The 17,100-nt window shown below is 37.8% G+C and overlaps 1 protein-coding gene across 4 annotated transcripts in view; it reads left to right on the plus strand.

Annotated features, from left to right (window-relative positions):
• The window catches only part of LOC101086263 (phospholipid-transporting ATPase FetA-like), a 99,703-nt gene that overhangs the window by 27,959 nt on the left and 54,644 nt on the right, over positions 1-17,100 (plus strand). For all 4 annotated transcript variants that reach the window (XM_019816163.3, XM_006939264.4, XM_019816159.3 and 1 more), the window contains one exon: positions 14,600-14,658. In XM_019816163.3, coding sequence (XP_019671722.1) covers positions 14,600-14,658 — 59 coding nt within the window. The remainder of the gene's footprint in view (positions 1-14,599; positions 14,659-17,100) is intronic.

Consider the following 17,100-nt stretch of genomic DNA (forward strand, 5'->3'; position numbering starts at 1 on the left):
ATCTTATCTTTTGTTCTTTTATTTCTACTTTTATTTTGTACTTTTATTTGGAGGTTCACAGAAAAGCTTGTGTTCCTTTTTCTCTCCCCATCCTTCACAACTGCCTCATGCTAAAAAGAAGTGGTCAGTGTGAAAAAAGGTTGCTGAGACAGATAAGGTCATCCTTTGCAGCCTCTCTGTGGACAGAGCAAATAGGTCTGGCTATGGTGTGAGGGAGGATTTCCATACCACTTCCATGTTCTCCTTTGGTGAGTCCAAGTACTAAAGGGAGCTGAGGTAATCACACCCAAGCCTGACATGAGGAAAAAAAAATTTCTGACATAAAATTTTCAAAAAGGAAGCCAGAATGTAGTTCTATATTTAGAACTGCCTGACATGAAAAAAATTTTTTTCTGACATAAAATGTTGAAAAAGCAAGCCAGAATGTATTTCTATATTTAGGCTTCCTTTTGAGGAACGAAAAAAGTGCAGAGAATGAAATTAGGTCACTGACTTCAGGCCACACTAAACCTTTTTTACTTTCTGTCATTGTGCAGTTGTCCGATTCCTGGAGAGAACTTATTTCAAGGGCAAGAGCCCTAGTTCCAGAAAGAAGAGTTCCGTCCCAAGGGCATAGGCTTTAGTTCCAGGAAGAGGAAGTTAGGGAACTCTCAACTGAGGGAAAAACCAGGGAGCCCTTTACTACTCTCAGAACTGCTAAAGGAAAGAAGGCTGAGGAAAACAAACTAATGGACCAGTTTCTCCTACATCTTCTTATGAACAGAAAATATAGAGAGCAGAATACTTTAGGGAGTAGTAAGTTCAAAGCAAATGAGGAATGTGGCAATCATCAATAAAGACTGATTTACTTATTCAACAAATACTCATTGGTCATCAAATGAATGCCAGCCACCGGGCTACATGCTGGCAATACAATGGCAACAAAACCAGACAGAATCCCTGCTTTCATGAAGATTATGTTTTAATGAAGGACAGCCTTGAATTAAGTCATAGCATGTTAAATAATAGCACAGGGAAATATAAAATTACAGCTACAATAAGTGCTATGAAGTAAAGATCGTTTGGGAGACATAGTGGTTCAAGCATGGATTCCGGAGCCATACTGTTTAGGTTTGAATCCTAGTTCTACCACTTACTCTGTTATCTTGAGAAAATCTCTTAATTTCTCTATGCTACAGCTTCTCATCTACGAAATCAGGCTATATGTAGTAGTGCTACCTCGTAAGTATGTTGTGAGGATTAAGTGAAGTAGTATTTGTAAAGAACTTAGGACACTATCTGGCATATGGTAAACACTAGGTAAATGTTTATGAAAAAAAATACAGGAACTTTGATGGTTTTGTTGTTGTTCAAGAAGATAATTTAGAACTTGAATATTTATAAATATGGGTTATTTCAAACGTCCAAAGTTTTACTAGTGACAAATAATTGAAATCAGTTTCCCTGGCCTAAATCCCTTGAAGTAAGCTAGGCCTATCTACTATAGTAGAGTTACTGCTTGTGCTGTTTTGAGCAGTGAGCAACTAGTACTGGTCCATCTAGGATGTCCTTTTAGCTTGAGTTAATAACGGTGGCAAACCCAGTAATTTGGCCTCTGCCCTTTTCTAGGCTATCAGCCTCTTCTGATTAGAAAACTTATAATACCTAGAGTGAATATTGACTGGTTCTAGCATCTTGCTTATCTACCCTCTCCTTTCTATTTTTTCTACCGCTTTCTTAGTTCAGGCTCTCATCATTTTGAAGTGTTGACTATTATGGCAATATTTTAAGTCATTTTATGAATGCAATCTGTTCTTCTGTAAATTCATCATATTAATTTTCTGAAATTCCAGCTCTATTGGTTTTTTTGTTTTTGTTTTGTTTTTCCCTGCTCAAAATCTTTCTGGGATTGCTTTTCAGGTAAGGTCATCAACCTAACATTAAAGACCTGATTTTACAGTCTTTTCTCCTGCTTTCTTCAGACTCTTCCTACCTCTGTACTATCATACAACCTGTCTGGCTTCAGTACCAAACTTTTCATTAGGTTCTTCTTCCTACCTAGATACCTGTCTCCTACCTTTATATTGAACCTATATTCATCTTTTAGGTTTAGTGCAAGTTTTTCTCCATGAAGCTTCTTTCACCAGTTCCAGCCACCAGCCTCCCCTGCCCCCATCCTCCACATCATCTTTCCTTCTTGAATTCTTACAGTGTTTTCTGCAGTTTTTAAAAATAATAGCTTTATTGAGATATAACTTATATGCCATCAAATTACCTTTTTAAAGCATAAAATTTAGTGACTTTTTAAAATGTTTTTTATTTATTTTTGAGAGAGAGCATGAGTGGGGGAGGGGCAGAGAGAGGGAGGCAGAGAATCCAAAGCAGGATCCAGGCTCCACACTAGATCAGTGCAAAGAGCCCCAACGTGGGGCTCTAACACATAAACTGTGATATCACGACCTGAGCAGAAATCAGATGCTCAACCAACTGAACCACCCAGGCACCCCCAGTTTAGTGATTTTTTAATATATTCATAGAATTGTGCCACCATTACCATAAATTAATTTTAGAACATTTTCATGTCAAAAAGATACCCCATACGCATTAGCATTCATTCCCAATTCCTTCCTTCCCCAGCCCCTACCAACCACTAATTTACTTTCTATCTCTATTGATTTGCCTATACTGGACATGACATAAATAGAATTATATAATGCCTGGCCTTTTGTGAATGGCTTCTTTTGCTTAATATTTTCAAGGTTCATGTTGTAGCATATATCAGTACTACCTTCCTTTGTAAGACTGAATACCATTCCAATGTATGTATATACCACAATTCATTCATCAGTTGATGATAGACGTTTGGGTTGTTTTCATTTGGGGGCTATCATGAACAATACTGCTATAACCATTCACGTATAAGCTTTTGTGTGACCCAGCTTTCTCTTGAGTCTCTCCAATTCATTTTAAGTCTTATTTACATCCTATCTTGAATTGATGCTTTACTGTTTGGGATATATATTGTGTGGTTCTACTAAATTGTCTGCCTAGAACAGTCCTTACAGAGTTTCCTCTGTCCTAGAAAGTATATATGTATATGTTTACACATAAATACTCTGCCAAGGATATACACCAATCTGTTAATGGTGGTTTCTTTGGGGAAAGGGAGAAAAAGGGAAAGGAAACTTATTTTCTCTCTTTATATTTCTGATTTTAGACTTTTTATGGTTAAAATACACTTATGGGTTACTTTGGATTATTTGAAAAATCATTAAAGAAAAAAGTGTAATCACAAAGGGAAGTCAGAGAAGTTAAAAGAAAAGGACAGAAAAAAAAATGGGAAAAACAGGAGGAGGGGGATAGATACTGTGGCATTTAGAGCAGATACTGTGGCATTTAGAGCTTTAGTAATAGAATCATATACAATACCACATTTAAACAAATACAAAAAGTAGACATCTATGATGCATCACTCTGAACATAGTACAAACTATTGAATTATACATTTTATTTTGGATAGCTGAATTGTGTGTATAGCTCAATAAAATTATTTAGAATAAAACAGACATCTAAAGTTTTTAGAGTTAGTTTGTAGAATTATGTTTCTTTAGAAAATTTAAAGCAACAATTGAACTAATTTTTAGGAACTTTGCCTGACCTCAGGAACAGGAGCAGCCAGATAAAGTACATGATGCCCAACTAAACTTGAATTTTAAATTTTTTTTTTCAACGTTTATTTATTTTTGGGACAGAGAGAGACAGAGCATGAACGAGGGAGGGGCAGAGAGAGAGGGAGACACAGAATCGGAAACAGGCTCCAGGCTCTGAGCCATCAGCCCAGAGCCTGACGCGGGGCTTGAACTCCCGGGCCGAGAGATCATGACCTGGCTGAAGTCGGACGCTTAACCGACTGCGCCACCCAGGCGCCCCTAAACTTGAATTTTAGTAAAAACTGAAACAAATTTTAGAATAAGTATGTCCCATATAGTATTTGGAACATATTTTGTTTTTGTATTTTTATTTGCTAAATCTGGCAACCCTAGACAAAGAAGATTAATTTTGAATCTCTTAGAGTGAACTTGCTTCTTTAGCGTTACCAGGATTTACAATTAGATCCAGCTTTGTGTGAATGGCCTTTTGTTTCTAACTAATGGCCTTTATTATAAGTTTCCCAATCTCTCATCTCCTATCCCAGGAAGATTTTATGATTAGGAAGCCATGAAAATGATATCTAGCAGTTCAATCAAACATGATTGATTTTACCTTTAATAAATTGATTTATTGATAAATTTATTGATAAAAAAAAATCATGCTCAACTTTGCAAATGATGTCAGAGGGGCAAAGTACCATTCCCAACTTCCATCTGCCTAGAGTAATATCTTCCTTGAAAGGAAAGGGAAGGAACCAAAGGTCTACAAGAGGAATAGTGGGTAGGGCCTTTAGTTTTGATCATATCCTGAATTGTAGCAGCTGACCAATGTTCTGTGTTAATAAATTAGGACTTGGTGGGGTGTTTTGTTTTGTTTTTGCTTTTATTACTATTTTGATTTTCTATTTGTTTTATTACTATTTCATTTTCTTTTATCACTATTTGATTGTCCTTTGAGCAATTCTAGCCTTATTTCTGCTCAAGTCAGACCCAAGAATTAGTGAAGCTATGGAGGAGACGGGAAGAGGCAGAGGTACCAGAAGAGTTATAGTAGCTCAAGAACTGGACTTTTCATGACATTCAGGACTTTAGTGAGCTTCCTCTCCAGGTTGTTTTTTTTTTTTTTTTTCTAATTGAAGAAAATGTGATTTTATTATCAAACTTTCAAAAGAATTCCAAGCATATTACAAAGAACATCCATATTCACCTCATCCAGATTCCTAATTGCTATTATCTTATCACATTTGCTCCATCCGTGTATGTATGTGTGTGCATACTACATATATTTATATATAATAATCAGTTGTTTTGTGAGCCTTTTGAGAATAAGTTGCATCCACGATGCCCCACCATCCCTAAATACTTCAGTGTATATTTCTCCACACTGAGGATACTTTGCTGCTTTAACTACCATATAATCCTCCAAGTTAGGAAATCAGCATTAATATAACATCATCATTCAACCTCCATTTAAATTTCACCAACTTCCCTAATAGTCTTTTCTTCCTTTTTGACATACTGCACCTTCCAGGAACACATGCTCCTGTTGGCTCTTCAGCTTCCTCCAGTCCGAAACTGTTCTCCCTTTTCCCCTGCCTTTTCAGGTCCTCAACAGTTTTACCTCTTTTTTTTTTTTTAAACTTCATTTCTTTCTTTTCTTTTCTTTCCTTTTATTTCTTTTTTCTCATTTGAGTATAGTTGACACGCAATGTTACATTAGCATCAGGTGTACAACATAATGATTTGACAGGTTTGTACATCATGCTCTCTTTACCACAAGTGTAGCTTGCGTCTGTCCCAATATGTGGATACATTGATACATCACTCGTACAATATAATTGACTATATTCCTGATGCTGTGCCATTTATTCAGGAAATGCAGGCTTCCTGTTATGGGATGTATGAGTCTCCAGGTTCTTTTTGACACTGCACTCTACTCACCCTCTTCAGCCATGCTGAATATCCTTCTGTTTGCTGACCTTAGCCTAGAAAGATCAACAAAGAATTAGCTGAGGTTTCTCTTCCAGCCCAGCTGTTCTGTGATTATGTAGATACTCCCACAAGGAGGAGGTGATTATCCTCCATTGGAGGGGTTTAGACAGAAATCTGACCACAATTTAATAAAACATGTTTTCAAATATCAATTCACTTGTGTCCTTTTTCATTCAATGAATCTTCATTAATCCAAGGCCTAATGCTGAACTATGTAGTGGAATACAGAGATTTAAAGACAAAATTAAAGGAAATATATGATCTGTACCTTTAAGTAGCTCTTTGCTTAGTGGGAGAAGGTGGTATTATAAATAAATATGAACCTGAAACATAATGAAGTAGTGATGAGAAAACAAATGAGCTACTGCTTATTCTGCAGGACTACAGACCCCAGCCTTGCTTATGGTGACTCTCTGCTATGTCATTTAGCTAATCTATGTACCATTCCTCAGATGGGAATATCATCTGTTGACTAAACTCCAGATATCTAAGAGATGCAGTCTGGAGAGAGGAAGTATAAAAATTTTTGTGTGTAGCCAAGACTGGAAGTCATATGGTTAGCTAAATTTACTGGTAGCTATATAATGTTTCAAATTATGCTATTTGACTACAGTAGGATAAATTGTGATCATTTGAAATCTAAGAAATACGAGTTTTCCTAAAGTAAACTGACTCCAACTAATCTGACCAGAAATTACAGAAATTGGCCAATTATCCTTCACCTGGCAGTTATCCTTACTTCTTTTTTAGAGATGGGAAAATTTCAGCTACATACATTAGGTTACTTGGGTGAAATCACCTAGGCCGATTGATCTAGAATGACAATAAGGGGTCATTGCTGAGTTTCTCCCACTAGCACTTGGGCTTAAATGATTTAGGAGTCTGGCAGTGTAAGGAGAGAGCACGTAACTAATCTATGAGACTTGTACTCCTAAAGATCATCTCACTGTTCCTCTTAGCTGGAAAATTCCATTTGTGATTGAGTTCTCACTGTGAGCAAGGAGATATTTGCTGAGATCATCCTAAATCTGATTGCCACCTGGCCAACTGGACTTCCTCTCTTTTTCTCCCTTCCTCCTTTTTCCTCCTGGTTACTTTCTTTTCAGTGTGCCTCTTTCTCTAGTTGTCTCTTATAGAGCTCATTTTCCTTTTTAGTTTCTGCCACTTCCTTGTCTGGGCTAATCTGTAATCTTCTGTAGCTTTAACCATCTAAAACCTGAGATTGGATTACATCAAGATTGCAAAAGAGCTAAGTTTATCACCCTGGCATTTGAATCAAAACATTAAGATGGAGGCTGCTTCTATTTTGACACTTCTCTTCTACTACCATCCCACCAAAGGACTGAGTAGAGTTCCCCTCACTGGACTGTGGCTTTCTCTACTGGCTAGATTAGCTTTGTACATCCACAGGAGATAGCTGAAAGTTCAAAATCCATTAGGCACAGACAACTGTATCAGTGATGGTTATGGAATCTCCTTGACATAGCATAAGATAAAGGACAAAAAAAGATCATTTAATGAGCACTTTTGATGTGTCAGAAATTATATAGGCACTTTATAGTTTCCCTCTCATTTAACCCTCACATTAGCATTTTAGGTAAGATTTTATTACCCCATTTTACATATGAGGAAACTAAAACCCAGAAGTAGAAAGTGACTTGCCCTAAGTCACTTAACAATTTAGTCACAAAGCCCAGTCTAGAATAGCCAAATTTTTCTAAGAATTTTTATATATCAAGAATTGTTCTAAAACAATGCTTTGTATTCCTTATTAATCCTCACAGTAACCTTATGAGTAGGTATTATTATCTTTCTATTTTACAGACTAAAAAAATGAGTCTCAGAAAGGTTAAGTAACTTCCTCAAGGCTACATAGCTGGTAAGTGGAGGATTGAGATTTGAACCCTGGCAGCCTCAGTTGCTCATGTCATTAACCCCTGTTGGAGGCTGCCATAGTTTTAAACTCTAGATCCACTGCACATTTTATAATACCAAGTGGCCTGGCTTCACCAGTATTCTGGCCCTTTCAGTTCAATTATTTTACCACCCACAGTCCAGCTCTCATCTCAGCACATGTCCTTTTGAAACTAGGCCTTCAATCCACAGACTGTAAACTAACCCTTTAGTTACCAAAGATAGACACATTTTCCAGTTACCAGAGGTCCAGCTAGGTGTTTGTCTCCTTGAATTCCATAGCCAGAACCTCTTTAATGAGACTGTCTCTTAGACTTTCCTTGCCTAAGCTAATTTCCAGTCTTCTGTAGTTCTAACCTCTCATCCATAATTCACATTTTGTCACTCTTGTTTCAGCCAAACAGAAATGAACTTTGACTTAACAAGTAACGGGGAAAACACTTAGTCATCCCCGTCTTTTCTCAATGGTATTCACAAGCCCTAGAGAATCTTGAATTAATCTTTTATTAATCAGTCTGATAACTGTCTTCCTGCCTTTATTATCTCAAAGATGACTTTCTTTCCTTCAGCTTGTCTTCTATCTCTCTCAGACTTTGAATTTCTTCTCCTAGATGGTTGTGCCAACTGATGTTTTAAACCACTTTTCTCATCATTCCTGCTTTTCCTTTTTTAGTGGTGTCTTATGAAATCTGACTTTCTAGCCCTCAATTCCTCTTCCTTTCCTGATGGAAATCCTCCTTTCTTTTCTTCTTTCTCTTATTTCATGGAAGATCCGGTATCAACGAGCCAGAACTATGTAAAGGTTAATCCTGCCCCCAATATGGAGTTTCAGTCTGTCTCCACCAGCTCAGGCTCTGAACTTTGGGATCTACCTCTTTTACTCGACTCTTTTTTCGCTTTTTAAGTCTATTTATTTTGAGAGAGAGCATGCATGCATGAATGTGCGCACGTGTGAGTGAGTGGGGGAGAGGTAGAGAGAGAGGGAGAGAGGAAATCTCAAGCAGGGTCCATGCTATTAGCATGCAGCCTAAAGTGGGGTTCAAAGTCATAAAGCGTGAGATCATGACTTGAGCTGAAATCAAGAGTTGGATCCTTAACCGACTGAGCCACCTAGGTGCCCCTGCTTTACTTTACTCTCAAACTCAAAGAGGGAGGTATGTATTAAATTTCTGTGCAGAGCCTAGACTCCATGTATCTCTTAGGGTTTGGTGGGCTTAGAGAAAATAGCTTACTGCAGCCAGATGAGTTGCTGGAAAAACCTGTTAGACCTTTAGTAAGTTAAAAATAATTAGTAATATCTAGGATTAAATTTAATAAGAAATACAAAATTCAATAAGAAAATATTAGAATAGAACTTTATCAAGAGTTATAAAATATTTTTTAAACATTTCTTTTTTTTAACATTTATTTATTCATTTTGAGGGAGAGAGAGAGGAAGAGGGAGAGGGAAAGAGAAAGAAAGAATCTCAACCAGGTTCCATACTGTCAGCACAGAGCCTGATGTGGGGCTCAGACCCACAAACCGCAAGATCATGACCTGAGCCGAAGTCAGACGCTTAACTGACTGAGCCACCCAGGTGCCTCAAGACTTATAAAATATATTTTAATAAACAGAGAGACTGTGCTGGGTCTTTTGGATATGATTAGAAGGGCACATGGCATGGGAGAGACTGATTTTACTTATCATTGCCTGAGCTGATTATGAACACAGTAGAAGATTAGCCTACTCAGGGATTGGATAACCTCAACACTAGTAGAAACACCAGTGCTGTCCTGGTACTCTGCCCTAATCGGGCAGTTATCTGGGCCACTGAAAATATCCCTGTACAAATAGTATAGGCCAACCAGCAGCTCTAAATCCTATATGCAGCTAAATTATCTAAGCCATACATGTTCTACTTTTTTGGATAACCTAAGCTACAATGGTTAGCTGAAAGTCTTATATCACAAAGTTGTAAATAAGCCACTAACTAGCCAAAACAAGGCACAGCAAAAGGTCCTATCAGTTCCGTTTCAACTTCCCCCATCTTTATTCACATAATCCTTGTAATCATTGGAATGAAATAATGAGAAAGAATTGCACTAGTTGAGTAGAACATACTACAAGGTGCATAGAAAGATGGTAAACCTAGCCCAGGGAAGACTCATATGCATTGCTAGCAAGGTAACTATACAGGTATGATCACAATGCATAGAAGAGCGGCTTCCCAGGGGTACACCAACAACTTTCTTCCTCACAGGGATATATAATGTGTCACTGAGTGGGGGACTAATAGTGCAAAAATGTCAATTCATCCCAGTTAATCTGTATAATCTCTCATATCCTAGGGCAAAAGCAGCTAAACATCCCAGTTTCACCTTTCCCATAATTTATATAAATCCCTGAACTTCCTCATAAATCTGTATTTTTGCACTGCCCAATGTGCAGACTTTGGCCCCTTAGGTATTTTCTATAAGAAATTTTATTCATGTGGGGCACCTGGTGGCTCAGTTGGTTGGGTGTTGACTTCGGCTCAGGCATGATCTCATGGTTTGTCGGTTCAAGCCCCACATCGGGCTCTGTGCTGACAGCTCAGAGCCTGGAGCCCGCTTTGGATTCTATGTCTCCCTCTTTCTCTGCCTCTCCCCCAACTCACACTCTCTGTCTCACTCTCTGTCTCTCTGTCTCTCTCTCTCTGTCTCTCTCAGAAAAATAAACATTAAAAAATTTTTTTAAATTTTATTCATGTTATGACTTCATGTCGTTTGGTAATTTCTGCTGATGACTAAAGGAGGAACAGAGGAAATTACATGAAGAATCATAAGAGTCCTTGTCTTATCATTGGCTGTCTCCTCAGCTATTTTTCAAAAGTCTCTTCTAAAAACAGGTATTGGTGAGGATATGGAGAAAAGGAATCCTTGTGCACTGTTGGTAGGAATGCAATCCATTGCAGTCACTCTGGAAAACAGTATGGAAAACTTTTCCTCAAAGTTAAAAATAGAGCTACCCTACAATCCAGCAATTCCACTATTGAGTACCCAAAGAATACAAAAATACTAATCCAAAGGGATACATGTACCCCTGTATTTATAGCATTATCTACAATATCCAAAAATATGGAAGCAGCCCAAGTGTCCATCAGTTGGTGAATGGATAAGAAAGATGCAATACACACACACACACACACACACACACACACACACACACACAGGAATATTAATCAGCTATAAAAAAAAAGAATGAAATCTTGTCATTTGCAACAACATGGATGGAGCTAGAGATGCTAAGTGAAATAAGGCAGTCAGAGATAGGCAAGTACCATATGACTTCACTTATATGTGGAATTTAAGAAACAAAGGAGCAAAGGGAAAAAGAGAGAGATCCCAGGCAACAGACTCTTAACTATAGAGAACAAACTGATGGTTACCAGAGGGGAAGTGATTAGAGGGATGGGTTAAATAGATGATGGGATTCAGGAGTGCACTTGTGAAGAGTAGGGGGTGATGTATGGAAGTGCCGAATCAGCATATTGTATACCTGAAACTAATATAACACTGTATGTTAACTAACGGGAATTAAAATAAAAACTTAAAAAAAAAAAAGTCTATGATCTTAGCCTCCTGAGAAATAGCAGTGTCGTTTCCCAGACCTGACTGTTTTTCACATGGGGGTAGCTCTGCCACATCTGATAGCCCACTTTCATTCATCCCCAGAATTCTGGTGAATACAATTTTCTGTCTTTGTCTCTAATCAAAACTCCAGTTTTGAGGGACCTAGACAAAATTATTCTGAAGTTTATCCAGAAGAGAAAATAGACAAGAATAGCCAAGAAGACTTTAAAAAAGAAGACCTGTGGAGAACCTGGGTGGCTCAGTCAGTTAAGCGTCTGGCTTCAGCTCAGGTCATGATCTCATGGTTCATGAGTTCGAACCCCGCATTAGGCTCTCTGCTGTCAGTGCAGAGCCCACTTCAGATCCTCTGTCTCCCTCTCTCTCTGCCCCTCTCCGGCTCTCTCTCTCTCAAAAATAAACAAACATTTAAAAAGTAAAAATAGAAGACTTACTATCCTGTATTAAAAGTTATATAATTTAAAAGATGGGTAGAACAGTAGAACATGATAGAAAACCTGGAATCACATTCAATATGTTAGAATGTAGTACATTGTAAAAATGGCTTATTTATTTATTTATTTATTTATTTATTTATGGAATGCTTATTTTTGAAGGAGAGAGAGAGTGTGTGAGCAGGAGAGGAGCAGAGAGAAAGGGAGACATAGAATCCAAAGTGGGCTCCAGGCTCTGAGCTGTCAGCACAGAGCCTGTCTGGCATGGGGCTCACACACCCAGGAGATCATGACCTGAGCTGAAGGCAGTCACTTAACTGACTGAGCCACCCAGGTACTCCCCTAAAAGTGGCATTTAAAACCAGAGTAGGAGAAAATATTTGCAAATTGTATATGTAATAAGTGACTTCTATGCAGAATATGTAAAGAACTTTTATAACTCAGTTAAGAGTTATTAAAGACAACCCAGTTTAAAAATGGGCAAAGAATCTGAACAGACATTTCTCCAAAGAAAATATATAAATGTTCAGTAAGCACATGAAAACATACTCAACTTCATCATTAGTCTAGGGAAATGAAAATCAAAAGCACAATGAGGAGTGCCTGTATGGCTCAGTTGGTTGAGCGTTCGACTCTTGATTTCAGCTCAGGTCATGATCCCAGGGTGGCTGAGTGTGGAGCCTGCTTAAGATTCTCCCTATCCTTCTCTCTCTGCCCCTCCCCTGCTCATGCTCTCTCTCTCTCTCTGTCTAAAATAAAATAAAATAAACCACAGTGAGATATTACTTCATGTCCATTCAGATAGTTAAAAAAAAAAAAAAGTCAATAACAAGCATTGGTGAGGATGTGGAGAAATTATAACTTTCCTATGTTGTGAGTGGGAATGTAAAATAGTGCAGCTACTGTGAAAAACCATTTTGCAGTTCCTCAAAAAGTTAAACATAGAGTTACCATATGACTCAGAAATTGTACTCCCATGTATATATCCAAAAGACATGAAAACGTCCACACAAAAACTTGTACACAAATAAATGTTCATAACAGCTTTATTCATAATACCCAAAAGATGGAAAAAACCCAGATATTTATGATGGATAAATAAATGCAGCATGTCCATAGAATAGAATATTATTCAGTCATGAAAAAGAATGAGATAGTAATGCATGCTGTAATGTGAATGAACTTTGAAAATATTATGCTGAATGAAAGAAACCAGTCACAGTAGACCACATATTATTCTATTTATATGAAATATCCAGAATAGGAAAATCCCTAGAGACAGAAAGTAGATTAGTGTTTGCCAGGGACTGGGGAAATGAAGGACTTAGAAGTATGGCTTTGGGGGGCCTTTTGGGGGTGATGAAGATGTTCTGGAATTAGTGGTGATGATTGCATAGCCTCATCAATATACTAAAAACCACTGTATTGTACAATTTAAGGTGGTGAATTTTATGTGAGTTATATCTCCAAAAAAAAAAAATTTAATAGTTGCAGTGTTAAGTTTCTAGGACCTGGAGCCAGAGACTTCTATTAAAGGATGAGGTGAGTGAATTCAAGGTCAGGTAGGAGTCTCTCGCCTAGAGGAAGAATCTTTGAGAACCAAAGAAGGAAATTTCTCTGTAATTCTGGAAGCCATGAGTCAAAGACATTAGAGGGCTGGAAGAAAATAGATACTCAGTATAATTCGGAAGCAGATGGGTTGCTAGAACCCACTCTCTGAGGAGACAAATTCTGTGGAAACAGTCTGGGAATTTCTAGGAGCACTAAGTGTAGAAAGCTTAGCAGCAGTGTCACCTCTTCAGGCCAAATTCTGGGTTGTTTGGTATATATACCATTCAAGCTCAAGAAAATTGGGAAACACTCATACCATATTCATTTAAATAATTAAGATATTTTCTCCTCTAGAAACACTTCCATATCCTACTTTCCTTGACTTTCTTCTCTTCTGTGCACCGCAACACCCTATTCTTACCTATATCACTGCTTTTACATTAGATTGAATTTTTTTTAATGTTTGTCTTCCCCCTTTAGGAATAGGAATCCCAGTATGATCAGGAATAATGTAACCCTAGGACCTAGCATGAAGCCTGACACCTGGCAAGAACTTAGTAAATGCTTATTGAACTAATGCAGAATTGAAGAGACTATAGGAATGTTTCACTCAGGACAAAAAATATCTATTAATAAAATCTATCTGAAGAGTTTTCATAACACAATAATGGGCTCACAATTTGAAATAGTGCATAACACCTCTGTATGTTGATATGATGATTTTGGCATGTGTTGTAGTTATCAGTCTCACTCCCACTAAACTTCAGGTCCCTTGAAAGTCAGGGACTGTGTCTTACTCATCCTTTTATCCCCTCACAGCTTCAGACACACTGGCCTGTGTGCAATAGATGCTCATTAATAATTTATTGATTTAAATTTCATTAGCAAATTTAGGTAAAACTGCCTTGGGAAGAACTTCAGATACCTTAAAATAAGGTGCTGGAACTGACTGATAAGAGAGGGCTGAGTTTCTGTCTTTAGCAGTGATGTTGGTACAGGCCATCCTATTGTCTGTGGAGACAAAATCTAGAATTACTAGAGGCATTCATGGTGGAAAAGTCCTCAAAAGTTTGTTGTCATTTTGCCTCCAGAAAACTTTAACATTTAAGGATTTTTATTTTTATTGTATTTCTTGATTCTTCAAATAGAAAGAAAATCCCCTTGAATTTTTTTAATGTGTATTTATTTTTGATGGGGCGGGGAGCAGAGAGGGACAGAGGATCTGAAGCAGGCTCTGCACTGACAACAGTGAACCTGATGCAGGGCTCAAACTTATGAACTTGAGACCATGCCCTGAGCCAAAGTCAGACACTCAACTGACTGAGCCACCCAGACACCCCAGGAAAATCCCATTTGTAGACATAATCCTCAGTGAGAAAGTGTGAAGATTTAGTGAAGTCTTCACTGGTGGTCAGCATCCCAGGCTGATCTTTAGAGGGCTATCCTTATCATTTCTTTCTTCTCTTTCAGAACAAGAGAGATATCTGCAAGCCAACAACAGAGAATTCAATACTAAGTTTGGATATCCTGTGAGTATCGGGCCTCCAGTTACTTCAGAAGGGGGCTGGTATTCTCTAATATTCCACTTTGTGAGTGGGGCATGAATTCGTTGTAGATGTAGATCCTACAGCATAGATTCTACTTTCAAACTCCTATACAACAAGGGCTGTTACAGTGAGGTCTTAGAACAACCAAAATTAGTTCTAATGACCCAGGCTCAGGAGAGAATAGATCTCAGATTTGGGGTTTCATATGTCACTTCTAGCAAAGAGATGCTATAGTTGCTTCTTACACAAATGAAACCATAGTTCAACTTTATTTTCCACTTACCCATCTATCTATGACAATACATATAGATCTACCCAATACATTTAATAGTGGCATGGTTTTCCACTCTTATCAATATACCTTAATTTGCTTAATTTGTTCATCCTATTGATGAACATTAAAAATGTTTCCATTCAGGGGCGCCTGGGTGGCTCAGTTAGGTATCTGTCTTCAGCTCAGGTCATGATCTCATGGTTCATGAGTTCGAGCCTTCCATCAGGCTCTGTGCTGACAGCTTAGAGCCGGAAGCCAGCTTCAGATTATGTCTCTCTCTCTCTCTCTCTCTCTCTCTCTCTCTCTCTCTCTCTCTGTCTCTCTCTCAAAAATAAATAAACCTTAAAATAAAATGTTTCCATTCATAGCCAGGTGCCCCCTCCAAAAAAACAAAAAATAGTCTCCAGTGTTTTGCTATGATAAATGGCAAACCATTTATCTGAATGAACACCATTATACGTATATTTTGGCACATTTATATGAATATGTCTTACGAGAATTTCCTAGAAGTGAGTTGGCTGGACCGAAAGAAAACACAGTAAAAATTGTGATGCACAATGTCAGACTTCTCTCTGAAAAGATTATATCCATTTATATTTCTACCTACAGTAGAGACTGCTTGTTTTTCCATATTCCTGCCCAACTAGGTATTATCAATCTTTTTCATCTTTGCCAGGCTCTTGAATGAAAAAACATTTTGTTATCTATCTTTCCTTAATTTCGAGTGAGTTCAATAATCTTTTCATGTTAATTAACCTTTTTTATTTTTTTATGGAAACTACCTGTTAATGACCTTTGCCCATTTTTTATTGGACTGTTCATTTTTCACTTATTTATTTATGAATAGCTCACAAAAGTTATGTATTTAAAATTCATACACCAGCACCTATCCTTGCCCACATCTGCCCCCTATAGGGAATCACTTTTATTACTTTCTTAGGAATTCAGTGCTTTGTGTAAATAAAGCAAATCCACTTTCTTACACTATTTTTTTTAACGTTTATTTATTTTTGAGAGAGAAAGAGCATGAGCAAGAAAGGGGCAGGGAGAGAGAGAGAGTCACAGAATCTGAAGCAGGCTCCAGGCTTTGAGCTGTCAGCACAGAGCCTGATGCAGGGCTCAAACTCACAAACCACGAGATCATGACCTGAGCCGAAGTTGGTCACTTAACCAACTGAGCCACCCAGGTGCCCCTTTCTTACACTATTCTGAACCCTAAGTTGTCAAGATGCTTTCATAATAGCTTTTTCCTTTTTTTCTTTTTTCACCTGCGTAGTATTTCCTATGCAGATTTAGCATAGTTTAGGTTACCAGTTTCTTACAAATTGACATTTGGATTGTTTCTAGATATTTACAGTTATATAAGCAATGTTTTTAGTTTATGATTTCTGAGTTAGGTTCTGGATAATAACAGTGTTCAGAGTATGGCCATGGAAGCAGATTTCCCCCCTTTCTACCTTCTAGGCATGTATAAGAGGCACTATAGAGCAGTGAAGCTAGGTTTTGGCATCAGACAGACCTGCTTTTGAGCACAGCTGTACTCCTTACTAACCTTGCATTTTTAGGCATGTTTTTTTTACCTTCTCTGATCTTGAGTTCCCCCTATGAAAAGGGCCTGATAATGTTCACCTTACATGGTGGTTATGGGAGTTAGATATACTTGTGAATGTTAACTCTCTTTGTCCAAGAAACTATAGCCCCTTGAAGAAAGGATATAAGTCTCATTCATTTCTGCATCCACAGTTTGCATTGCAATATTTGGCACATAATGGCATTTGATACATATATGCTGAATTAATAAGCAGATCTGACCTATTCTTATATATTTAACAACCATTTCATTTCCACGGCCCATTGCTCATTTTTCTCCTATTTTTCTACTCTCTTCCATTCCTACTCCTTTTCCTCTCCTCAACCCTCAACTACTGATCCCCATTATGGCTTTGGCCTTATGTTATCTATTCCCCCATTTAGCCAACAGACAGGTCTCACTGCCCAAATAGCCCAAACCAAAATCTACCACCTCTGTTATGCTTAAATTTTATCACATCTGACAAAAAACAAAACAAAACAAAACAAAACAAAACAAAACACTGAAGAAACTCGTAGGTAAGCAGATGTTCTACATTCTTTAGATACCACTTCTGGCC

The sequence above is a fragment of the Felis catus genome, chromosome D4 (genome assembly GCF_018350175.1).
Source record: "Felis catus isolate Fca126 chromosome D4, F.catus_Fca126_mat1.0, whole genome shotgun sequence".
NCBI classification, from domain to species: Eukaryota; Metazoa; Chordata; class Mammalia; order Carnivora; family Felidae; genus Felis; species Felis catus.